The sequence below is a fragment of the Bidens hawaiensis genome, unplaced genomic scaffold (genome assembly GCF_021521415.1).
Source record: "Bidens hawaiensis isolate Kalapana, Puna unplaced genomic scaffold, B.hawaiensis_p1.1 tig00016203_1, whole genome shotgun sequence".
Lineage (NCBI taxonomy): Eukaryota > Viridiplantae > Streptophyta > Magnoliopsida > Asterales > Asteraceae > Bidens > Bidens hawaiensis.
Window position 1 is genome coordinate 279,095 of NW_027492477.1, and position 26,763 is coordinate 305,857.

At 38.1% G+C, this 26,763-nt stretch overlaps 2 protein-coding genes across 3 annotated transcripts; both read left to right on the forward strand.

Moving 5' to 3' along the window:
- The first annotated feature begins 568 nt into the window (after positions 1–568).
- Positions 569–13,651, forward strand: LOC143550929 (uncharacterized). The gene is made up of 5 exons (XM_077041475.1): positions 569–715; positions 11,858–12,203; positions 12,729–12,813; positions 12,897–12,983; positions 13,572–13,651. The coding sequence occupies exons 1-5, from the start codon at positions 576–578 to the stop codon at positions 13,649–13,651; spliced, it is 738 nt and encodes a 245-aa protein (XP_076897590.1). The 5' UTR covers positions 569–575.
- Positions 13,652–19,883: 6,232 nt separating this feature from the next.
- On the forward strand, positions 19,884–23,447 carry LOC143550944 (heterogeneous nuclear ribonucleoprotein 1-like). Of its 2 annotated transcripts, XR_013138422.1 has the most exons (4): positions 19,884–20,208; positions 21,090–22,233; positions 23,094–23,255; positions 23,343–23,447. XR_013138422.1 is itself a non-coding variant. In XM_077041490.1 (3 exons), the coding sequence occupies exons 1-3, from the start codon at positions 19,957–19,959 to the stop codon at positions 23,105–23,107; spliced, it is 1,410 nt and encodes a 469-aa protein (XP_076897605.1). In that variant the 5' UTR covers positions 19,884–19,956; the 3' UTR covers positions 23,108–23,447. The 2 variants fall into 2 exon arrangements, 1 of the variants encoding a protein (XP_076897605.1); XM_077041490.1 differs by having other exon boundaries at positions 23,094–23,447.
- The last annotated feature ends 3,316 nt before the right edge of the window (positions 23,448–26,763 follow it).

Here is a 26,763-nt window from a genome sequence, read left to right on the forward strand (position 1 = left end):
ACATTTGGTAGACCTTTAAATAAATTTAGTTATTATTTTTCTATTACCTAATTTAATTGTATAAAACTTTTTATTCTGTTTTATTTAATTTTTCATTTGTTTATTTATCCTACTTTTATGGATTTTTTCTTTTACTTAGTTCTTGGTTTATTATTTCCTATTCTTTTTATAACATTGTGTGTGTGTATTTGTGTGTAAAGTAATCTAAATATACTTTAGTTAAAAAAATTATACAAGGTCCAATTTTTATACTTGTCTTGGGTATTATAATACTCGGAGACGGCCCTGCGTGTGGCTCTAATAAGAATTGGATATATCTAATATGAAATATTTTTAAAAATATAAATAAATCTTCTAGTCCGGTCTGGTTTCATACAACCGATTTTTCAACATAAACCGTAAACCAAACTGATAATCAATTTAAATGGTTTCACAGTTTTAAACCGAACTGTGAACATCCTGAGCCTAACATATAGCCTAACAAACATACCAACTCCGTCGTTGATCTCAACAGCTTCTTCTGACTATTATTATTATTATTATTATTATTATTATTATTATTGTGAAGAATAAGAATGGCGGGAATAGGTATACTACTAATGGATCTATTGAAGAATAACCCCAGCCTCAATGGCCATACCTTACATTCCACCGGCTTATACTCCGCCGCCACTGCTTACGTCACACCATTCGCAGCATCTACAGCTTTGTTCGGGTAACATCTACAGTTTATTATTATTATTATTATTATTGTTGTTGTTGTTGTTGAATGCCTAACTTTTAGTGATTTGAAGAAATAACCGAATAAACCGAACGTAACTGAATTAACTAAAACCGATTGGTTATGGTTTTATGATAACCGAAGTGTTCGGTTATGGTTTCGGTTATTGCTATTAACTGAATTATCAAAACTAAAAGGTTACGGCTTTTTGATAGCCGAAGTGGAAGTGTTCATGGTTTCGGTTATTGTCATTAACTAAACAATACCTGAATTAACCGAAACTGATCGGTTCTGGTTTTTTGATAGCCAAAGTGTTCGGTTATCGCCATTAACCAAATTAACTGAAACCGCTCGTGTTTTGATAACCGGAGTGTTTGGTTATGGTTTTGGTTATTGACATTAACCGAACTTAACTTGAAGAGGTAGGTCCCAGCAGGGACCAGTTGGTCCCGCAAGACTCACCTTGAACAGGTACGTCTGCGCAAAGGCCATCTGCTCCCGCAGGACCCACCATGCTCATAGAATCTTACGCGCAGTACGCAAGCTGTACACGCAGGGAAAGCCTCCCAATAGTGAAGTACCCCGCCTGTTCCCGCAGTTGCGGATACAAGCCATCAGGGAAGGCTACCCGCAGACAGCAGAGCTACACGCACAAGACACTAGCTACTTCAGCAGTCACGTGAAGGAATGAGCAAGGCGGGAACAATCCCGCCCAAATGAGCCAGTCTGATTCTGAAAGATCTTTTGTACCATACCTACCAAGGTATGGATAGGACAGACGATCTGACCAGAACAGCCCATGAGCCAATCACAGGGTGACAGCTCACCGACAACAGTACGAGGAGGAGCACCCTCTAGTACTGTTTGTCACTATTAGCCGCTGCCTACTCACCAACTCTTACTGAGGGGCGTGCGCAGCCTACAGTTGGTGGAATAGTGTTACTGTTGGCCGTAACCTATTCACCAACCAGCATGGCCTGTGTATAATCCACAGTAGGTGGGACGTGCATAATCTACAGTTGGTGGAATAGTGCAGCCGACTTTGTTACTGTTGGCCGTAACCTATCCACCAACCAGTATGGCCTGTGCATAGTCCACTGTTGGTAGAACAGGAATACTATTCAGCCGGCTGTACCTTCTAGAAAACCTACCTTCGGCTATAAATACTCCAACATCTTGGAATGGTAAGATCATCTGCTATCCAGTTATCTAGCAATCTCTTAATATACACTTATATTCAGAGCAACCTAGTCTGATTCTCACGCCGGAGGGTGGTCACAAGGAGGAACCCCCCCCTTCTCAGTGACGAGCTTACGGTGTTTGTTTTGCAGGTCTCCTGAAGAACAGCCTTCTCAGCTAGACCTCATTCGTGGGAAACATTACTTAACCCCCAGATTATCTATAATCTGTACCGGGTCACTTAGTGTTTCTTCATTGGCGCCATCCGTGGGAAACATTACTTAACCCCCAGATTATCTATAATCTGTACCGGGTCACTTAGTGTTTCTCCAAACGCAGAGGCTCAGCAACGGCTTCAGCCTGGGCAGCCCTCTCGGTTGCGTTTCGCGCAGTTTCCCTGGCCAGCCGAAGCTGTTCATTCACAGCTTGAGCAGCCTTGGAACGGGCCTCGAGTCGCGCCTGAACTTCAACCTCGAGGGCCTTGAAGGCCTTCTCCTTGGCGGCGGCAGCTGCCGCCAGCTGTTGGTTCTCCTCCCGGAGAGCACGCGCTTCAGATACGTCTTTGGCGCGAGCTGCTTTCAACTTGTCGTTTTCACGACAAAGCAGCTCGATGCGCGGCTGCATCCGGGCCTGGAGAACCCGAAGCTCATTGGTTAGCCTACCCTCCTGGTAGCTAGCCATGGCTTCCCCCAACGCACCATGAGGAGCAGCGTGGCGGGCCCAGTCCACGCACTCCACAGGGGTACGAAGGGTTGTTCCTCGGCGTATGTTCCATCGTGGAACATACACTTCATTGGAATCCGACACTGCAAAAGAAACAAAGACAGTAAGGAAAAGATGATAAAAAAAAAAAAAAGGGGAAAAACAAAGGAACCCTACGCACCTGTAGGGTCAATGACAGGCCGATATCCGCCAAACCCATCACCTGAACCTAAAGGAAATCCATCCAACAGGTCAGGCAGATGGGAAGGTGGCAAAGATCGGCAGGAAGCCCTGCGCGTACCTGATGGTCCGGCTGTCGGTGCCGGTGGCGCGGGCATGGTGGCAGCCGCCGTGGTCGCCGTCGTGGTCTCCGCCGCGGTCGCCGCCTCCTCAAAAGCAGCAGTAACCGCCGGTTCCGTGAAGGATGCTGTAAAAATCGCACTCACGGCCGGCGGTGACGTCATCTCGGCCGGAACAGTTGGCTCGACGGAATGAGCAACTGGACCAGCGGATGCAGGCGCAGGCGACTGGGTCGACGCCTCAGGAAGGCTGACCGAGCCTACCGTCATGGGCGAGGAGGTACTCCCCTGCATTTCGCCACGGATTGCGTCAACATCCACGCCTGCACAAACAAAGTGTTAAAAGAAAATTATGAAGTGACAAATCTACAAAGGCTTTATGATTATACTTACGGGTTTTCTTGACCCTGAACGTACGGACGGGCGGGGAGGAACCCGATGGAGCCGGCCTCTTGGTACCGGTCACCGTCTTCGTTGGTTCTCCGGAGGTAACGATCGTAGCCTCCGGAGCAGTGGTCTTCTCACCAACGGGCTTCCCCGCCACCTCTTCACTATCTGACTCCGTGTCAGATAGAACCACTGGATCAGCTCCGGAGCAGCAGTCTTCTTCTTCCGCACAAGGGGAGGACCATCTGCGGATTCCTCAGAAGAAGATAGGATGTAAGGATTTCCAACAGCGGGTACAGCATTGAGGGGTTCGGGATAAAATATCTCCTTACCTGGCCGCCGGTGGCTCAGGATCTCTTGGCCCGGCGGATAGACCTCCACAAACCTATCCGCCGTTTGCTCCAGGATGGGCAACTCATTGTCGTCCAGAGCACGAGTGCCCACCCGCACGGGACTGTCAGCTTCCCGCGGGAACAGGAGCGACTCCAAATTATTCCCCTCTGAAAGAAAAGAGTTAGAAAATAAACTAATATCAGCAAGAAAGACAAGACATACCATAAGGAATAGAGTTCAAACCGTATTCGAGAAGGATAGGAAACCGAGACGCATCCTTCCATACCCGGCTCATCCCCAGCAGCACCATCCCGGACTCCGCAAACCGGTAAACCGGAGATTGGACCCGGGATATCTTCGCGAACCATTCCGCCTCCTGGTAGCTGGAAGCGTGAAGGATCGGAAGCGCTTGACCCTTCTTGAACTTCATAGCAATGGGGATGGCGCGGGCAGAGATGTAGAAGAACTCCCGCTTCCACGATCGGAGACTGCGCTCGGTCACGCAGATCTTTAAACCCTTAATACGGGTTGTCAGGGTGTACCACCCTTGGACGCACCTCCAAGTATAGAAGGTCATCAGGCGGTCCACGTAGGGCTCAATACCCAGAATCCGGCACACCCACTCGAAGTGCCGGACCTTGGCAATCGCCATCGGATGCACCTCGGTCAGGTGCACCCCGTGCCTCTCCAGGACACGGTACATAAACTTTGTCAATGGGAACCTAAGGTTTCCATACACAAAGAATGCAGCATATACCCCGATCTTGCCACTGGGGGCGTCGTACACAGTCTGGTGAGATTCAGGAAACTCAGGCTCGAGGGACTCGAGCATGAACTTCCTGACGATGTACTGGTACTGATCGATAGGTAGAGCACACTGGCACTCGCCAGCAGTACTCCTATCGTCGGCTACAGCTTCAGCATCATGAGAAGACATTTTTGCAGAAAGAAGAGTGATTTCGGGAAAATGCTTGCCTGAAAAAGGGGAGTATTTGCCGGAAATCACTAAGAAGAAGAAGAGAGGTGAAAGTGTGAATTGCAAATAACCCTCTTCCCCCTTTATATAGTAATCGCAATTAATGCGGTGAATTTAATGCGGAGGAGAGAGAAATCGACAGTGCAATGAAACTATGACACGTGACAAAAAGCAAGCTGGCAACAGCTGTTGAAAGGACGTGCCAGTAACTTCGCGGCCACGCGCCCGAAAAAACACGCCCACGCGCCTGAAAAAGCGACTGGAATGACCATGTTCTGTCACGTCACCATAACTTCCTGCACGTCCTGACACAGTCAGAAGAAACTGTCGCACGACGTTTCAGATGTTTGGATTGTTCTTATCCTTACCAACCTTTTGAATTTCAAAATTCAAAAAGATTCAAAAGTAAGCGGGAAAACACCCCTTACCTTGGCAACCAAGTAACCATAAGACGGACGCGGGTACAGTGTTAAGGCAAAACCCTTCACATACCTTGCACCCGCAGGGAATTGAAGCCAAGAATACCCCGGCAACAAAGTAACTATAAGACGGGTGCGGGTACAGTGTTAAGGCAAAACCCTTCACATACCTAGCACCCGCAGGGAATTGATGCCAGAGGCACCTTGAAAGTAAAGTAACCGTAAGACGAGCGCGGGTACAGTGTTCAGTCAACCCTTTACGTACCTAGCGCCCCGCAGGGAATTGAAACCAAGAAGGATCTTCTGGGCAATGCTTGCGGAAACGGAAATAACATCCCCGCATAGCGGGAACGTCGAGAACTACATTGTTTGAGGCTCCAGGATGGAATTGGTGGTTTAACATAATTGATCACTATGTTCAAAACCACTAAAACCTCAAGGAGAATCCACACAAGTGAGACTCAACGCTCCTGACTTGCGAGAAGGTTACATACCTACCCGCATCATACCCAAAGATCAAGCAAAAAAATCGGGAATTTTTGCAAGTGACATTAGGAAACCCGCGGGAAGAATCCCCACGGAGAACCTTAAAACTAAACCCTTTTCAAAACCCCTTGCTTAAAGTCCAAAAGTTCACCTCACTTTATTAAACATTCGTGACAAGAACATTGGACTGGGGGGACTTGAAGAGGTAGGTCCCAGCAGGGACCAGTTGGTCCCGCAAGACTCACCTTGAACAGGTACGTCTGCGCAAAGGCCATCTGCTCCCGCAGGACCCACCATGCTCATAGAATCTTACGCGCAGTACGCAAGCTGTACACGCAGGGAAAGCCTCCCAATAGTGAAGTACCCCGCCTGTTCCCGCAGTTGCGGATACAAGCCATCAGGGAAGTCTACCCGCAGACAGCAGAGCTACACGCACAAGACACTAGCTACTTCAGCAGTCACGTGAAGGAATGAGCAAGGCGGGAACAATCCCGCCCAAATGAGCCAGTCTGATTCTGAAAGATCTTTTGTACCATACCTACCAAGGTATGGATAGGACAGACGATCTGACCAGAACAGCCCATGAGCCAATCACAGGGTGACAGCTCACCGACAACAGTACGAGGAGGAGCACCCTCTAGTACTGTTTGTCACTATTAGCCGCTGCCTACTCACCAACTCTTACTGAGGGGCGTGCGCAGCCTACAGTTGGTGGAATAGTGTTACTGTTGGCCGTAACCTATTCACCAACCAGCATGGCCTGTGTATAATCCACAGTAGGTGGGACGTGCATAATCTACAGTTGGTGGAATAGTGCAGCCGACTTTGTTACTGTTGGCCGTAACCTATCCACCAACCAGTATGGCCTGTGCATAGTCCACTGTTGGTAGAACAGGAATACTATTCAGCCGGCTGTACCTTCTAGAAAACCTACCTTCGGCTATAAATACTCCAACATCTTGGAATGGTAAGATCATCTGCTATCCAGTTATCTAGCAATCTCTTAATATACACTTATATTCAGAGCAACCTAGTCTAGGGATGGCAAAAATCCCCGAATCCGACGGGGAAACCCGAAAACCGGCTTATTTCGGGTCGGGTCGGGTTTTGTTTTTTCGGTTTCGGGTCGGGTTTCGGAGATTGTTTCGGGGATTGTTTCGGGTTCGGGTTCGGGTTCGGGTTTGGGTACCCCCGCCCCGACCCGCCCCGATATAATATATATAAATATAAATAAAAATAATATATATATACATATATTAAAAACCTAAACCTAACCTAACAATCTCAAATCATCGCCGTCTCTGTCTCAGTCCTAATAACCACCAATCCACCGTGCACCACCAATCCACCACCAATCCACCATCAATCTGCAGTCCGCAGTGCACCACCAATCGGCCAATCCGCAGCACCATCAATCTGCACCACCAATCGGCAGTCCGCAGCACCACCAATCCACCACCAATCCACCACCAATCCACCATCAATCGCCCCGTCTGCACCACCGGACCACCCTCCTCCTCCTCGTTCTCATCCTACCACTCTACCAGGCTACCACCTGTAATGTAAGATCCCTAATTGTCAGTTGTATTATTTTGCATTCGGTTTTGTACATGTGTTAAGGATTCATTCCTATACTAAATTCATTCCTATATTTAGCATGAATTTGTGGTACATGAAATTGATATAAACCCTTTGGTGGTGTTATGAAGAAACCTTTTATTTTAGAGTTTTTTATGTGTTTGGACAATGGATCAGAAGATATAAACCTTTTTATGTGTTTGGATCAGAAGTTAGAGTTTTTATTACTTTATATTTTAAGGCAATAAATGTAAAGTAGTAATCTGTTTTGATCCAAACACATAAAACGGAAAATAAAACGAAATCAGGGCGGCTTAAATTAGACAATGGATCAAAGTAGGTTTATTCGAATCATTATAACATCTGTGACTTAAAATTAATTTAAATGAATTAACACTACGGTTGTTGCAGCCCGCCTCACACTACGGTTCAATCCGAGTTCAATTTAGAAACATCCGTTTTGACCCAAATAAATGTAACCATTTTCTGAAACAGCTTGATTCGACCTGAACTGTTTTGACCTGTGAGTCCGACCAAACCCACACGTTTTGCCAAGCTTACAACATACCCAGTCTTATCACCTCCACCATCTGATAAAGCAATACATGCATTAACAACTAGAATACAATCAAATGGGTGGTTCAAGATTAGGCTAACCCAAAATAACATTTTGATCCAAACAGATTACTACTTTACATTTAGCATGAAATTGTCAGTTAGTTTATCAGTTAGTTTATTTAGCATGAAATTGTCAGTTGTATTATTTTGCATTCGGTTTTGTACATGCATTAAAACTGACTTTTATGTGCCATTCTATTTCAGTTGCATCTACAACTATATGGCATCACAAGGTGATAAATTTGCTTCAGACACTTGTACTCCTACTCCCGTTGCTTCAAACACTCCTACTTATTCTACTCCTCAAGGAAGCAGTGAAGGGGTACATGATTCTAATGAACCACCACCAACTAACTTTACTACCCACGATGAGTCTAACCTTGATGATACTTTTGAAGATGGTCAAAATGTCGGTGGTAAAAGGAAAAGATCTGCCGTGTGGAACCATTTTAAATTAATGAAAGTGAACGGTGAAGATAAGGCGGAATGTAACTATTGTAAGAAAAAGCTAGGAGGTTCAAGCAAAAACGGCACATCGCATTTACGAGATCATTTTGAACGTTGTCCAAGACGAACTGTTAAAGATATACGACAAAGCATCTTGATTATGGAGCAAAAGAAAGTTGATGGTAGTTCATCATATCTCTCCAACTACACGTTTAATCCAGACAACTCAAGGAGAGATCTCGCGGAGATGATTATTGTGCACGAGTATCCTCTTACAACGGTGGACCATCATGGTTTTAGAAAGTTTGTTCAAGGTCTTCAACCTTTGTTTAAGGTTCCGAGTCGAAATACCATCAAGAGCGACATTTTAAAAATTTATGAATATGAAAGGGTGAAAACTAAGAAACTATTAGGGAGGATCACAAGTAGAGTGGCAATAACTACTGATATGTGGACAGCTAACCATCAAAGAAAAGGGTTTATGGCCGTCACTGCACACTTTATAGATGACTCTTGGAACTTGCAAAGCCGAATCATGAGGTAAAGCTGTACAAGTCTAATATAAAGTTAGTTTAAAACTTTAAATGTATTTTACACTTATATTGATGCATAAATTTTATATAGGTTTATTTATGTGCCTGCACCACATACAGCTGATGTTCTTGCAGATACGCTATATGATTGTCTATGTGATTGGAATATTGATAGAAAAGTGTCTACTCTTACCGTTGATAATTGTACCACAAATGATGCAATTATCAACAAGTTACTACAGAAGCTTCCATTGAGATCACTCATGAGGAAAGGAGAGTTGTTTCATATGCGTTGTTGCGCGCACATTCTCAATTTGATTGTTCAAGATGGTTTGTCTGTTATTGAGGATGGGATTGAAAGAATTAGAGATAGTGTTTTATTTTGGTCTGCATCAGGAAAAAGAGAGCAAAAATTTGAGGAAGCAGCCAATCAACTTGAAATGGAATACACAAAGAAACTGATCGTTGATTGCAAGACTCGCTGGAACTCTACTTATTTGATGCTTAGTGTTGCTATACCTTATAGACATGTTTTCACGCGATTAAAGCAAAGAGAGCCCAGGTATACTAGTTTGCCTACGGACCTTGATTGGGACTTAGCAACTGAGATATGTAACAAGCTACAACTATTCTATCGGGTAACTCTTTTGTTTTCTGGTAACAAGTATCCTACTGCTAATGTCTTTTTCCCTTTGATATGTGAGATTCGTTTTTCTATGCGGGAGTGGACTAAGTCTTCTATTGTTGACATTAGTCTAATGGCGTATAAAATGAGTAGCAAGTTTGATAAATATTGGTCTGTAATTCATGGGATTATGGGGATGGCTGCGGTTTTAGATCCACGTTACAAGCTAAAATACGTAGAGTTGCTTATGCCTGCCTTATACGGTGAAGAAATGGCAAAGGAAGAGTTTAAATCTCTTGAGGATTTTGTCCGAGCTTTTTTTAAAGAATATGAATCTACCAACTCACGTGGTAAAAACTACTATGAAGGTATAATCATATTAATATTTAATGAGTATAAATATAAATTGCTAATATTTGATTTATCTTGATTCACATTAATTTATAGGTGGTGGTTCTAGTTCATCTTTATTCAGTTCGGGGTTGTCAGAGTGTTCTTCTGGTGGATTCCAAAAATTCCTATCTGACATTAAATCCAAAGCTAAGGTGAATGATGACTTGAATGATATGGCAGAGTTAGATAACTACTTGAAAGAAAATCTTTTGCCTGATGAAGTAGAACTGGATTTGTTGCTTTGGTGGAAGACAAATGGAGGTAAGTATCCGACACTTCAAAGGATGGCAAAAGATGTATTGGCAATTCCAGTTTCCACCGTTGCCTCTGAATCTGCGTTCAGTACAAGTGGAAGATTAATAAGTCCTCACCGAAGTCGACTTCACCCAAAAACTTTGGAGGCTTTAATGTGTGCTCAAAGTTGGTTGTTGAATGAGATTCGAGGTAACGCTATATTGAATATTACATTATTACTCATGTTATTTATCTTCATAATCATGAATATATGTTTATGTTATTACTATTAAATATAGAAACTTGTTCGGAAGAGACCGAGGCATACTGCCGCACCATTGAATATGAAATGGATGTGGAAGAGGTAATAATATTTATAAAATTTACTATTTTTGTAACATAGCTTTTATTCTTTTAACTTGGTTGATTTATTGATAAATATTCTTAATGTAGGTAGGTACTAAAGAAAGTGGCACGACGACTTTGGATGATTTGGTTTGATTTGGTATTTAGATTTGGTCGCAATTTTGTAGTTTGTGTATTTGGCATGATTTTTCGGCCATGTAGACTTGGTTTTATTTCCTTTGTAACACATTGTTTCAGCTTTTATGTGTGTGATGCAGAAGTTTATTTCGATAAATGTTCAGTTTCGGGTTTTCGGGTTCGGGTTTTCGGGTTCGGGTTCGGGGACGGGTCGGGTCGGTTTCGGGTTTTCGGGTTCGGGGACGGGGCGGGTCGGGGGGGTACAAAAAACCAAACGGGGAATCCCCGAATTAAACCCGACGGGTAATGGGGCGGGTACGGGGATGGTTTTTGGTTTCGGGTTCGGGTTCGGGTTAAGCCAAACCCGCCCCAAACCCGCCCCGTTGCCATTCCTAACCTAGTCTGATTCTCACGCCGGAGGGTGGTCACAAGGAGGAACCCCCCCCTTCTCAGTGACGAGCTTACGGTGTTTGTTTTGCAGGTCTCCTGAAGAACAGCCTTCTCAGCTAGACCTCATTCGTGGGAAACATTACTTAACCCCCAGATTATCTATAATCTGTACCGGGTCACTTAGTGTTTCTTCATAACTGAACTGTAAAAACTTGTAGTAGCGTTTGGGATTGCTCATATAAACAGTAACCGGTTTGAAATATGCAATCTTTAACTACTTATTGAGAACACCTTATCTCACGAAACCGAACTAGGGGTGTTCAATGATTCTAATTTCAAATACTTGAATTATTCGAATTTTAATATTTTAAAGCTGATTCGATTCGAAATTTGATTACTGAATTCGAATTTGATTTGAAACTTTGAAGCTGGATTCGAATTTGATTAATAACGTCGAATCAAATTTTGAGTTTTTCGAGTCTGATTCGAATACGAGCACCCCTAGCTGACAAGCTACTCTAGAAATGAAAATCCATCAAACGGAGTTACAAACTAAACTGATTTATCAAGATTTAGGGGGTGTTTGGTAGGGGTGAGCAATTAACCGAAACTGATGAATTATGGTTTTTTGATAACCAAAGTGTTTGGTTATGGTTTTTGTTCAATCCGATACCCAAAATCTGAGAGATTGGATCTGGGAAACTAACTTGAATAACAATTAAAACAGTTGAAACACGTATTCCAGGCCAGACAGGACTGGAAGAAACAAAAGTAAATAATAATTAATGCTCGTATCAAGTAATAGGTAGATTTTATTTAATGCCTCTCTCTCTCATCTTAGGGGAATTCCTTTTATATGAGACGGAGGTGATGCGCGTTAAATGCATTACATAATGTGGTTGCAACAGACCCTCTAATTCATGATCTTGTGCAATAAATGCCCAACGATGCTCGTCCCGGATCACACGTATCCAGAACGGGCCTTTGGCTCCAGATACAACAATATGCTTATATAAGTTTAAATTATAAATGATTTATCATATCAATGAAACAGTTTCAGTGGAAAAAGATTTGCATATTGTGATGCTGGTGCGACACCGCCTCTTTTGACTGAAGATTACCTTTCGAGTTTAAGGACTGCATCCGAAACAATCTTTAGACATGATACACTCAACTACAGAACAAAAGATTATTACATTGAGCTAAAGCCGTTGTTTTCAGCTTTCCAACCGAGATCCTTCGCATTAACATCGTTGAGGTCTTTCTTATTGTTTTATTTGCACATTTTGGTACCTAAAGTAGAAGATGACGACGACGATTTCTCACCGGATTCTTCTAAAAACCATCATGTTGACTTTGTTGTACCCTTCAAGAGATCAGTAAAGCAAATTCTTCGTGAAGTATTAGTTTCTTTTCTACATGTTAATGTGTTTGTAAAGGCTGCATTTTTTTTAATCGAGTATAATAACTGTTTGAACAATAATACTTGACCTGGCCGTTAAACCATGAACTAAATTCATATGTATATCAATATAAAAGTTTGAATATTCATATGTATTCTTCAGAGTTCTATGATATTGTATTTACTCTTGCAAAACGCTATTACTTTCGTTACTTTTCATTCTGTAATAATAAATAAAATAAAATCAGTTACTTATAACAGTCTACTTTACTGAACAAACGTATAAGAAGACGTTAACGTTCTTTTTTTGTTCTATCATAAGGAATTTAGTTATAAGCAATTGGTTTACTTTGTTTATCATGAAATGGAAATATTTGATATTTTAGTGTTATGAAAGGGTAAATATGGTATTTATAAAATTTAAAAAGTTTTGAACTCTTGGATGGATATTTAATATGAAATTGCTTTTTTAACTGTTTTCATATGGTTAAGCATTAGGATGATATTTTATACTTCATTTCAGACTAGTGTTGTTACTACTAGACATGTTCTAGAACGACTTGCGGTTCACCATTTTTCACAGCGTGCTGCATGGAAGCTTCTTAAAGGTACATACATACTTTCTTGTTACTGTCACAAGCTAATTTTTATATAATATAATAAAAAAATGTAATTTTTTTGTTTATGCTAGATATCCCAAAGTCTGCCATGCGCAAAGCTAACAGGGGAATGCCATTTTATACTTATTTTTTCTGTGTCAGCAAAACAACATTTAGAGGTCAGTGATGTACTACTCTGTTTCAGTACAATGTAATTTTTATTATTTGATCATACTTTATATATTATTTTATATTCCGAAAACTACATATATGCTTATTTATTTAACTTCATATTGTTTTGGAATATATCATTCTAGTATGTTTTTGTGTTTTATATATGCATTTAGGCAAATGCAATGATTGTGTACAACGTAAATACTTTTTTGCTAAATGTAGTTTTTGGAATTTACATACGCTGTTGACTTCATTTCTTCGTATTCTATCAATCTGTATTGAGTTCATATAGCCATCAGTTTAGTTTCTTTATTCACATTTATATATAACAATGATGTTTTTATAATATATGATAAATATGTTGCAGTTGGCAATACATGAACTAGTGCCACATCTAGTATGCATTTTTATATATATGTTAGTGAGATTGGCTGCTAAAATCGGTTAAAATCTTAAGTTGGCTCAAATTGGTGCCTAGATTAAAACTGGAAGTTCGAAAATTTTAATATTCTACACGTGGAAAAAATATTTTATTTACTTGCAATGACGCCACGTATCTCAAAACACTAAAGGCGATGAATTTGTTTGAGCAGGTCACCTTTTAGGAGTTGCAGCATCATGGCTCTTGTTCAGGTTGGGATTGAATGTTATCGTTTTGTTCGCGGCATTTTGAAATCCAACCATGTGGAAGATGTTGATGTTGACTTTGACCAGTCGGAACGAGTCAAAGTTCTTGGCAAAAAGGTGTATGGTGTCACGGTTAGATGTGGTGCTTCACTGGTTTTCGCTTCCATGGGAGCCGGGATTGGTGCTACCCTTTTCCGCCCAGCATCTGGCCAGTCAGTTGGTAAGAACTTAAAAATATATTGTTTGAACGGCTGCATAGTTTTTATCTATTTACGCTTTGTGAAACACTTAAGTATGACCATCTATTATCACTAATCTAAACATTAGAATCACATTTTTATATAGTTTCCTTAAAAATAGAAGATGAATATTTGATCACAAGGCCATTTCCGAGAATTTATGTACCTCGGCCGAGCCGAAATAAAAAGATCTGTAGGCCCTAACGAGTAACGAAATATATAAGCTAATTTTTAAACGGCATTAACGTTATAACATAAATATAGCAAAAATATAGTAATAAAATCAATTAAATTAATAACTAATGGTCCCATAGATTTTTCTTGATGTTTGACATGGCTGCATTGTTTTTCATTAAATCGACCCTGTTTATAAACCACAGGAACGCAAATTGCATTTTACTCTTTTTCTTACTTTTATGTGTTTACTCTTTTTCTTACTTTTATGTGTTTTCACCTACACACTCATCTCTCTCTCTCTCTCTCTCTCTCTCATGTTTGTTGTTACACGTAATTTCAGTCAAATCTTATATCAAAATATTGTTTTATAATTTCTAAATTTTCATTACTAATTATTTAGTACTTTTTGCATACATGAACCCAATTAAACGTGTCTCGGTGTCTCACTCCTGATTCGATATTTTTAATGAGTTATCTCCAGCATAAATACTAATAACACTAATATTCGTCTATACATACATGCTACGTAATATTTTTATCGAAATATAATAATATCGCGATATGAGAAGCAAATCTGAATTGACGGGTTAAACATAAAAGTTGTGTCTCGCATAATTATTTCAAATAATTTGCCTCATTTTACACATAATAGACGGGAAAGTACATGTGAACTAGTAAAGAAATACAATTAATCTGTAAGAGAAATCAGAAACTTCATGAGTGGTTTAAGTCCTTACAACATTCATAATGAATGGCAAACTCACACTCGACACACTTATATATCATCGTGTACTGAAGTTGCGTATGACACATACTGCATTCACCATCGGTTGCAATCCCTTGAGCAAACGACACAGGATGTGGGTGACCATCGATATTATGAATGCCCCCAAACTTCACATTTAAGAACCTATAAATGGAGCCTCCAAAGGAGGAATAGGTTTCCGTTTCACAACGAAGTATTAAAGGAGCACACGCAGAATGCATTGATTGAGCACACTCCTCACAATGATAGAAACCATAATGAGGATTCAATTTTTGTTCACAAACTTCACAAAAGTATTCACTTTTGTGGTTTTCGACTGGGAGGTAATTCAAGTACATGGGATGTTTGTCATAAGCGTGTCTAATTGTCTCAGGCAACAACAAAGCGCACCTTAGATGTATATATACATCACAAATTCACAACCGAAACCCGTCAGATTTGGTAAATAAATATGATTTTTAAGATCTATAATATAACTTGAATGACAAATGACACGAATATTTTGTGGGAATCGTCTTAACTCGTGAAAGGAGATGACCCGGGTGAGCTTTATGTGTAATTTTTTCAGGGATAAACGCACAACTAACATCAACATAGTACTTACATTTGAGGCAAACATAAGCATATCCGTTGCAAGGTAAGCCACAAGCGTCACAAACATATATTTTGAAAGAAACACACGAGATGTTTGGCGTTAAAACAAGTGTATGTTCTGGGTTTCCTGGGTGGTTTTCGACTGTTTTTGGCAACCGCATACACCACTCATGAAGAACAAAGTTGCAACTCTCATGTTCATGGGCCCCACACTTGTAAAATGGCATCTCCATGATTGGTTTTAAACATACATTGCATAATAGTTCTATCTTTTTCATTGGGTTATGACACATGATCAACGAGTCGATGTTTGATGAGCTTGACCCTCCTAAACTATCATTGCAGTTTGTATAAACTAAAATGAGATCATGTAGATGATTGAAACGTTTTAGGCTTACCTCACCGGTTGTTGGCCCGGTTTCTTTAAAAAATAAATGCTTAGGTATGCTGTAAGTTTGATCAGATAATGGTAGATGGAGAATACGAGGATAGTCGCCATCTTTAAAATTTTTAACAGTCGGTGCACCTTTGTCTAAAATATTGGAAACAATATAACACGGTTATTGTTATAATATTTCAAATAGCGAACTAAGTAAAGGAATAAGTTATATAAGAAGGAATTATTAATTACCAATAGATAATATGGACATGAATGACTCTCTTCTTGATGTTGCACAATCCACATGGGTGTAGTAAATACACTTCTCGCATTTGTAAATCCAAAGATTCTCATGGTTAAAAAAATGACCACCGCATACTCTGCAGTTTGGGTAGTATTTAGCTTCATTTTCCGCGCTAGGGAAGGAATAAGAAAGGGTGAGTGGATGAGTATGGTGATAAATGTCATTTGTAGTTTGAATTAACGAAGTTTTCGGTAGCTTAACACAATCATTGTGTAACGCGAAGTCTAAACATGTGGTACATTGAAAGAAGACTCCTTTATGTTCCTTCCCACACGCATTACATTCACATAAAATGGGTTTGGATTGGAGAGACACTAGTGGGTGTGGGTGACTCGGGTGATAGATCCTTCTTATGTCCTCTTCCACGATACATTTAACATTAAGGGTGAACAAGCAAGAATCCGAACACATGTAACATATTTTACATACATAATATACTTCAGCAATCTTCTTCCGTCTTCGACAAGCAGCGCAAAATGGAGGGAAATTAGATTGGCAGACAAGGGTAAAAGGGTGTGGGTGTGATGTGTGTTCTAACGTTGTTGGAATCCCTGCACAAAATTTATGAAGATGGAAAACACATGCATCTACGCTACATTTGTAGTAGTACCTATGGTATTCGTTGATTTCTTCTTCGCACCTCTTACAAGTGCATAAAAACTCTTCTGTAACAAAAACCTCCTCTTCATCGTCAGATTCTTCTCGTTTTTCCTGTAAATCAATGAGCTTCAATGAATGCTTGTGTTCTAATATATTCATCATAGTTAATTAGATATCTCTCACAAGACTCTTATGACTCTTATAGCAAAGGAATAATATGATTCTTAAGGGAAATCCAAGAAATGAAATAAATCTTTTTTTACTTATTCTTTTAAATATTATACTATTACTTTTTCATCTAATTAAGTTTCTTAAATGGGTTTTATAGTTTTATTTAAGTTGCTTGATATTTGAGTAAAGAATGTTGAGAGATTAATTAAATAGATACACAAATAAAGTTAAACTAAAGCTACTATTAAATTGAAGTATAAATTAAAGTTATAGCATAAACTTATTAGCAAGAACTCTAGATGATACTTTTCTTTCAAATAATCAGTGAAGCATCAATTAAAGCTCATTGATGTGTAAACTCATTCAAAGTCACTTAGCATATAAACATAAACCAAAGTTATTGTTAAATTAAAGCATGAACCAACGTTAAAATACCGATTAAAGAACAAATTAAAGAAACTGTGAATATTGGATAATAATATAGTATTATAGTATTTAGGGTTCATTAGTATCAGACCCACGAAACCGGTTCAAAAATTTAGTGTAAATTTAGTCATTTTTGGTCGAGATTTTTTATACGTAGTGTAAAATTTAGCCATTTTCGGTCGAATTTTTTTTACGCAGTGTAAAATTTAGCGGTTTTCGGATGAAATTTTTTATATGTAGTGTAAAATTTAGCCATTTTCGGTTGAAATTTTTTACACACGGTGTAAAATTTAGCTGTTTTTGGACGAAATTTTTTATACGTAGTGTAATTTTAGCCGTTTTCAGCCAAAATATTTGAGCCCCCCCCCCCCCCCCGGGTGTTTTAGTCCAAGATTCGCCACTGTTCGTGAACCGTCCGTTTATTCGACAAAAGCTTAACGAACAAACACGATCCACCAGCAGCCATACCTATTACAACAACTACTTACACACACCTCAACTTTCAATACTCAAACAAAATCACCCTCATTGGATAAAAACATGATACAATACATCCTCCTTTGTTTTCATATATTCATATATATATATATATTAATTATTATTATTATTATTATTAGTATACCGTACGAAAATTTTTTTGTCCATTTTCCGGTTTATTTATTAAACGAAGAAACACAAACGAACTTCTTACCGAACAGATTATTATTATTATTATTATTATTATTATTATTATTATTATTATTATTATTATTATTATTATTATTATTACAACAACAACTACTTACACACCCCTCAACTTCCAATACTCAAACAAAATCACCCTCATTGGATAAAAACATGATACAACACATCCTCCTTTGTTTTCATATATTCATATATATATATTAATTATTATTATTATTATTATTAGTATGCCGTACGAATTTTTTTTTGTCCATTTTCCGGTTTATTTATTAAATGAAGAAACACAAACGAACTTCTTACCGAACAGATTATTATTATTATTATTATTATTATTATTATTATTATTATTATTACAACAACAACTACTTACACACCCCTCAACTTCCAATGCTCAAACAAAATCACCCTCATTGGATAAAAACATGATACAACACATCCTCCTCTGTTTTCATATATTCATATATATATATTAATATTATTATTATATGTTTTCTAGATCTTCTTCTTCTTCATCGTGTTAATCTCAAACCCACCTTCCATTAATGGTGAGTTCTTACCCACATCAAATTCATCTTTAATTCTTTCAATTTTGTTCAATTCAAACCCATCTGAATCAATCAACCCAGTTGGATCTTGATTCAAGATTATTAAATTTATTATGAATTTAATAAATTTAAGTTCAAATTTTGATGTGGGTGTTGATTGGTTACTGTTAATGTTAGTAATCGGATTAGTATTTGTTGTTTAATTGCATCAAGATATTATTTAACTAATTATTATTATTATTATTATTATTATTATTATTATTATTGTTTGTTTAAAGTAATTATATGACTTGATGAGTAATGTTTATGTTTATGCATATGTTTTCGCTTTATTATTGAAATTGTGTTCAGATTCATGAATTTGTTTAGTAGTTGCAAGATGAGCTGATTGATTAACTGATTATTATTATTATTATTATTGTTATTATTATTATTATTGTTTAGTGTTTTTGTTAGTAATTAGATGATTTGATGAGTAATGTTTATGTATATGTTTCTGCTTTATTATTGAAATTGTGTTCAGATTCACGAAATTGTTTAGTAATTGCATCAAGATAAGCTGATTGATTAACTGATTATTATTATTATTATTATTATTATTATTATTATTATTTAGTGTTTTTTATTTTTTTAGTAATTAGATGATTTGATGAGTAATGTTAATGTATATGTTTTTGCTTTATTATTAAAATTGTGTTCAGATTCATGAAATTGTTTAGTAATTGTTGTGTAATTGCATCAAAATAAGCTGATTGATTAACTGATTATGATTATGATTATTATTATTGTTGTTGTTGTTGTTTAGTATTTTTTATATTTTTTTATATTTTGGATTAGTAATTAGATCTGTTGAACTAGGGTTTATGATGAGTAATGTTTGTGTTCATGATTGTTAATGAAATCAATGTTTTAAAAGCCGGTTTTTAACTTGTACTGGATTGGGCTAAAAAATGGTACAACATGTTTGAATAGTTTACCTACCTGTAATTCCATATAAATGCAATTTCAACTCCAAAAATAACCCAAAAGTACATAATATCGTAATAAAAATACTCCTAAAGTTAATCCATAAAAATTATAAATAATAAAAAAGCACTTAGTTTTCAAAGAATAATCATAAACTTTACACAATGTTAATCGCTAGGTTAAAAGTAATTTTAAAAAAATATGGGTCGCAAATATCAAAAGAGGTGAAAATAAAAAAAAAGACACAAACGAGCTTCCCATACAAGGCTTGAGGTCGAGCTCGATGACTAAATGAGCTTTATATGAGGCCCAGAGTCAGCTCGAGCTTGAAAAAACTCGTCTTGTTTCTTCACACGCAAACTCTCATATGCATTAGATCCAACGTCTATATTTACATTACTGTTTGTTTATTTTTTTTGAAATGTAGTTGAAATTGAGATAACAGTAGCAACAGCAATAGCACACAAATTGCTAGTTGAGAGTAAGATTATAGTAAAGTTATGGCGATTCAACATGGGATTGTGGAGAAGATCGAACCGGATAATGGTAAGTTGTTTATTGGTGGGATTTCTTGGGATACCGATGAAGATCGTTTGAAAGAGTATTTTAGTAGTTACGGTGAGGTTATTGAGGCTGTTATTATGAGAGATCGCTTGACCGGTCGTGCACGAGGATTTGGTTTCGTAGTGTTCGTTGATCCGGCTGTTGCTGAGAGAGTTGTGAAGGAAAAACATATGATCGATGGCCGAACCGTAAGTTTCTCGTGTCCAAAAACCTATGCAACACAATGCAGTCAATAATAAGTTACACTAATGGTAAATTTGTAATTTTGAATCCGCAAGAATAATCAGTTTGATATAAGCAATCTTAAATAGCTTAATTCAAACACTCAAAAATGTATCTTGTATAATATTGAAAATAAAGATCGACAAATACATAACACTGTCGAAACTTATTATTAATGTTTAAGCATTATAAGCGCATACTTAAAATCCCATGCACCATGTTTTTTACAATTATATGATTCTGGTCAAATTCATAGCTTTTCAAACACTATAAAACATTTTTACATCCAATTTTTTTTTTTTGATCAACCTCATGTAATCACATAGAAAATGCACATCGAACCGGCCTCTAAATCTTGAAAAGTATCTTAAAATATTAAAAAAGAATTCAGTTTTAGGTTTGCATTGTTTCTTTCATAGTTTTTCAAACACTATAAAACTAATTTTTACATCCAATTTTTTTTTTTTTTTTTTTAATTTTGATCAACCTCATGTAATCACATAGAAAGTGCACATCGAACCGGCTCCTAAATCTTGAAAAGTATCTTAAAATATTATAAAAGATGCCAGTTTTAGGTTTGCATTGTTTCTTTCATAGTTCATATTACATTATTATTTTGGTCTCATGTTTTATTACAATTATGTGATTCGGCTCACGGCCAGAATTTTCAAACACTCGACACTATAAACTGATTTTTACAACTAATCTTTATATTCTGATCGACTCATGTAATCACTTAAAAAGATACACATCGAACCGGCCCCTAAATCTTGAAAGTATCACTAAGATTGAAAAAATAAAACCTTTTTTCTGGTGTTATATTATTATTTTGGTTTTAAATTTTCAGGTTGAAGCGAAAAAGGCGGTTCCAAGGGAAGACCACCACGGTCTCAACCGAACCTTTAGTAGCATACAAGGATCTCCGGTGGGGCCCATGGGGCGCACAAAGAAGATCTTTGTAGGTGGTTTACCATCAAACATAACCGAAACCGACTTCAAAGCTTACTTTGATCAGTTTGGTACAATCACAGATGTGGTGGTAATGTATGACCACAACACTCAAAGGCCAAGAGGTTTCGGTTTCATTACATATGATTCAGAGGAATCTGTCGATCGAGTATTATACAAAACATTCCATGAACTTAATGGAAAAATGGTCAAAGTCAAATGGGCCGTCCCTAAAGAGTTATCTCCAAGCCCGGCCCGTAGTCCGTTACTCGGATATAGTTACGGGTTAAACAGACCGAACACATTTCTCACTAGTTACAATATGAGCCCAATTGGCGGTTATGGAGTTAGAATGGACGCTCGGTTCAGCCTGGTTGTCGGTAATCGAACCGGGTTCCCGCAGTTTGGTTCACCTGGTTTCGGTCCACCCAACGTGGACCCATCTTTAAGCCTGACTGGATTTAGTGGGTCGTTGGGCTACGGGCGGGTTTTGAGCCCGTATTTGAGTGGAAATCCAAATACAAATAGATACAATACTCCTATTGGATATAATCAAGGTAGTGGGAGGACCGAGGGGCCTATTGGGCCATCGACCCGAAGCGTGTGGGGGAATGGCTGGCTCACGAGCCCGGGTGGGTCAGGCTCGTATTTGGGCTCGGGAATTGGCGGATTTGGGTTGTTTGCGAACAACGAGGCGAGTTGGGGCCTAAATTCTCAAAATGGAGGGAATGGTCCGGGTTATAATAATGGAAATATAAATGGGTTTAGGGGCAAAAATGGTAATTATGGGCTGGTTGGTAGAAACAGTGTTGCGGGTGCGAGTACTATATCTAATGGGTCAAACAATGGTCATCAGGGGTTGTATGGTAATTTGTACCGTGAGGGTTCGTTGTATGGAGATGCTGCTTGGCAGTCTTCGGTTAATGAGGTTGATGGGCCGGGCTCGTTTGGGCTTGGTCTTGACGATGAAGAAGATGTGGTGGGCCGGAGTTCTGAAGGGTATGTTGGGAATTATAGTATTGCAAATAGACAAACAAGTAGAGGTATGTTTATGTTTATGTTTATTATATCCCTTTAATGGTCTTTTTGTTTTGTTTATTTGATTCTTATTATGTATAAGTACTGTATGATAATTATAGATATGAAATTTTTTAAAAACATATATATATATATATAGAGAGAGAGAGAGAGAGAGAAGATAGAATACAAAAATACCTTAACGTACAATAGGTACGTGAATTCCCTATATTCACGAAATCGATCCATGAAATCACATCCCAACATCTCGGAATAGTAAATACATATCCGATTAATCATTGGTTCATAAAAAAAACAGTTTTGGATCGTTAATCGATCAATTTTTTACCTTTTTTCATGAAAACCGTTTTTGAGCGTTTAGGTCTTTGGCTGAGCGTTTTAGAATTTTTTTGCCTTTGAGCATTTTTGTTTTTGCCTTTGAGCGCTTACCTATCGTACGTTAAGCAATTATTGTACAGTAATCTCACCATATATATATATATATATATGTATATATATATATATATGCAAGTCGACTTCTTACATATCCGTTAAGTGTAACCGTGCTTGCAAAAAATGTGGGTCCGATGATTGCAAATGTAACTTTGACTGTTCACACATTTTTGCAACTACGGTTACACATATGTAAGAAGTTAAATTACGCATGTTTTTTTTCGTATGTATAATTAGCATATAATACCCTATGAAACAGAAAAGAAAAAAAAAGTTAACGGGTTGGGCGAGTTCCTTGCAGTTCTTAAAACTCACCCTAGTTCTCAAAATATCTTGATCCTATACATATATGCGTGTGTGTGTGTATTATTAACGGATATATTAATTAATAAGAAGAATGAGTATTAACTTTTTTTTTTAAATTTCTTGACAGAAATTGCTGCATAGAAGTTTTCATGTTTTGCATACGGTAACACGACTTTAGCACGAGGAGCATTTCAGTTGAACTGGACTGTGATTTTGGTACATATCCCTGTTAGCATACGCCACGCCAGCATCTTTGTTGGTGCAGTTTGATCTGAGGATTCTTGATAAGGTACATTTATACATATCAAGAAAGGAAATTTAAAAAATGAGATTTTGTTCGCGTTTATGAATTTTGAGTTTTCTAATTCACATTTAGGTTTTGATCAAAGTTGTAAAATCGGAAACGAGTAATATATTGTGCATCCCTTTAATAAGGGCAGTATAATAGAGCAATAATATCTGTTTTTTTTTGTCATTAGAAGATGTAATTCTTGGCAATGTTGCCAGTACTATTTTTCCGGTATTTTTGTTAGCAAATTATTTGAGTTTCTTGATTTACTGACTGTATCGCGGATAACAGTTTATTATTATTATTATTATTATTATTATTATTATTATTATTTTAACCATATTTTTGCTTCATGTTCATGCTGCAAGAACCCTAGTAGAGTATTAGAAAGTTGATAATTGGGAGATTTATAAATATTGCATGTGTCTTTGAATTTGATCAACTCAATATCTAGTTATCTTATTCAGTTTATTTTGATCATAACTCGTTAGTTTGGAATAAGCGTTCCGTTAAGGCGCATCCAAACATCCCGTTATATTCATCAGTAGGCACTAGTTGAGTGAAAGAATGACAGAAAATTTATGTGTTCATGAAGTGTCATAAAGGTTTTGTGTTAGTTTTTTTTATACATATTTCAAATCACCAAAGACTTCTTAAAAGTTAGTTGTGACTTATTAGTCACTTGAACCGCTGCAGATGTACTAAATGAGAACTGCGGTTTTTGTCCTTGTGGTTTGACCATCTGCGGTTTTAGTCTAATAGTTTCAAATTTACGGTTTTCGTCCAATAGTTATGTTTTCACTTGCAGTTAAACCCGACGTTACTAACCCTGATAGATAACTCTGGTCATTAATCCTATCAGCGTGCTTCTCCAATGAGGGGCAATTTTGTCCTTTTTTTCCCAAATAAACGTCAACCCTAATTCCCAAATACCATTTTCATCTTCATCGTGGGAGAAAAGGGACGAAATTGCCCCTCACGTGAGGAGCACGTTGATGAGTTTAACGACCAGAGTTAACATGATTAGTGGAGTCGGGTTTAATTGCAAGTAAAAAAAAACTCTCGGATGAAAACCGTAAATTTGAAACTATTGGACTAAAACCGCAGTTCTCTCTTTTTGACCCAACATCATGAATGACTCGAGTCCACATCTCCATGTAGAGCTTGACAACTCAGATCGCATTGTCCATATTCATTCTCGCACCATCTCTTGGCTTGGTGAGTCGGTTCATTTTTTTCTGACACTGATGATCTTGTATTTTGTGTTTGTACAAGTCTCGGTTAAAAAGTTAACACTTTTAAATTATACAAGTCTCAAATAACACGGTATTACTAGTGTAAAAGGAAATGAGAAATGAATGATAGGCTCAGAATTTTATACAAGCCAAACAGGTTAGTTGCCTACGATCCGTACTTGGCCGCCAGCCAGCTCAAACTAAATCAACCAAGGACGTTTATGCCTTAAGAGCATTCACAATGGTTGCGAACCGTTTGCCAATTCAAACAACTCAACATCACCACCACTCCGCGCTCTCTCATCTTCTCTCTTTCTCTCTCCCCTCGCATGTTTCTCCCACTCACAATAGAGTTTGTAACGGTTTGTGGATTCAAACAGTTTGCTCTCTCTCTCTCTCTCTCTCTCTCTCTCCATGTTAGAGGTGTACAAAACCGGTTTTTTCTAAACCGAACCGGTTTGGTCAAACCATGGTTCAAACTAGTTTGACTCAAACCGGTTCGGTTTAGGAGCTTGAATGGTTGAACTGGTCCAAGTCGGTTTTGTTTGATTTAGAACTGGTATTCCTTCAATCCGATTTGGTTTGCATTGAACTGGTCCCAACCCGTTTTTTTTTTTTTTTTACCATTTCTACTCCATGTGACCACCTCCAATGGTAGACATCGGTTTAAGGGTTTCGTTGTGGAATGCTCTAAACCATAATCCATCATTATCATCATCGTACTCAGTAAATCCCACCAATAGCAAAGCTATGGTAGGGTAAGATGTAGACAGCCTTACCTCTACCCCTAGGAATAGAGATGCTGCTTCCAGTGAGACCCCCGACTCGATAGTAGTTTTGCATCAAGCCTTGGACACAAGGAACATAACACTCAACCATCGGGACATCGGCTGATTGATGCACGTACCCTTGTCTTTCGGCTATCAACGGCACCACATGATGCCTAATTAACCTTCCGTCGCTTTTAACGTTATTTTCACGAGATTAGTAAAATGACGTCAAAATTAATGCAATTTCACTTTAACCCACCTGAGGGTTCACACATATATACATTATATGCGCGCATCGCAAGCACAACGTCTCTAAACCATAATCCCTAAACCATTAATCTTGAACTTTTAAGACTCTTTTTAAGTATTAAGTTTAATTCTTTTGATATTGACATAAAGTAATGATTTGATGGATATATTGTTTATCATCACCTTTTTTACCTACCCGTTAATTAATTTTAGCCAATGGTTGGTCCATGAAGTCAAAATCATATAATCAATTGGCAACAAGATATGTCTAGTGATAGTGAAAATCAGACATGTCTCCCTTAACTTGATTAAAAGAGATTTGTCCTTGAAAGATGGATATTTTGTCTGGTAATCATTCCACTTTATTCCAACTTTATAACATGAAGATAACATTATTATTATACTATTAACTATTTCTTTCAATAAAACAATATTATCCTAAAATTAGGTATTTTCATTGCTCTTAGTTATAACTTTATGTAGCCTAAACTATTCATTTTTTCGTCGAGTGAACTGCGGTTTTCGTCCATGTAATTTGTTCAAATATGCGATTTTAGTCCAATAGTTTCAAATTTACGATTTTCGTCTCTCTGGTTTCATTTCACTTGCAATTAAACCCGAAATCACTAATCTCGTTAAGTCCGGTCGTTAAACCCATCAGCGTTCCCTTCACTTGAGGGTCCTTTTTTTTCTTTTTCCCCAAATAAACCCAAGCCCCTCACGTGAGGGGGCTTGCGAATTAGGACTGGCGATTATTTGGGGAGAAAAGGGACAAAACTGCCAATCACGCGACGGGCACGCATGTAAGTTTAACGACCAGACTTAACGAGGTTGATGAATTCGGGCTTAATTGCAAGTGAAATGAAACCACATAGACGAAAATCACAAATTTAAAACTATTGGACTAATACAACAGATTTAGACAAAACACATGGACAAAAATCGCTGTTTACTCTTTTTTGTCTTAGTTAAATTTATGTGACATAAATCATATGATTATTGAAAGTGGTTAATCTAAATTAAGCCGGGTTACATAGATTAATCGTAAATTAGTGACATTAGGATTATCGATAGATGTTCAATACTAAAACCGAAGTTTTGGTTTTAGCCAAAAACCGCACTGAACCGCACCACGCACACCCCTACCATTAAGTTACACAGATTGCAAACAACCCCACAAGTTTTTAATATAGTACGAACCAATATCATAACAAACCAACCCAATACCGTCTGAGTTCCCACCACGTTCCCGCA

Bases quoted from the DNA above. Each gene is read 5' to 3' on its own strand.
- LOC143550929 (XM_077041475.1), top strand. From the start codon at position 576: ATGGCGGGAATAGGTATACTACTAATGGATCTATTGAAGAATAACCCC. The intron at 12,204-12,728 runs GTATTAGTTTCT...ACTTCATTTCAG, and splicing joins TAAAGCAAATTCTTCGTGAA to ACTAGTGTTGTTACTACTAG. The intron at 12,814-12,896 runs GTACATACATAC...TGTTTATGCTAG, and splicing joins TGCATGGAAGCTTCTTAAAG to ATATCCCAAAGTCTGCCATG.
- LOC143550944 (XM_077041490.1), top strand. From the start codon at position 19,957: ATGGCGATTCAACATGGGATTGTGGAGAAGATCGAACCGGATAATGGT. The intron at 20,209-21,089 runs GTAAGTTTCTCG...TTAAATTTTCAG, and splicing joins ATATGATCGATGGCCGAACC to GTTGAAGCGAAAAAGGCGGT.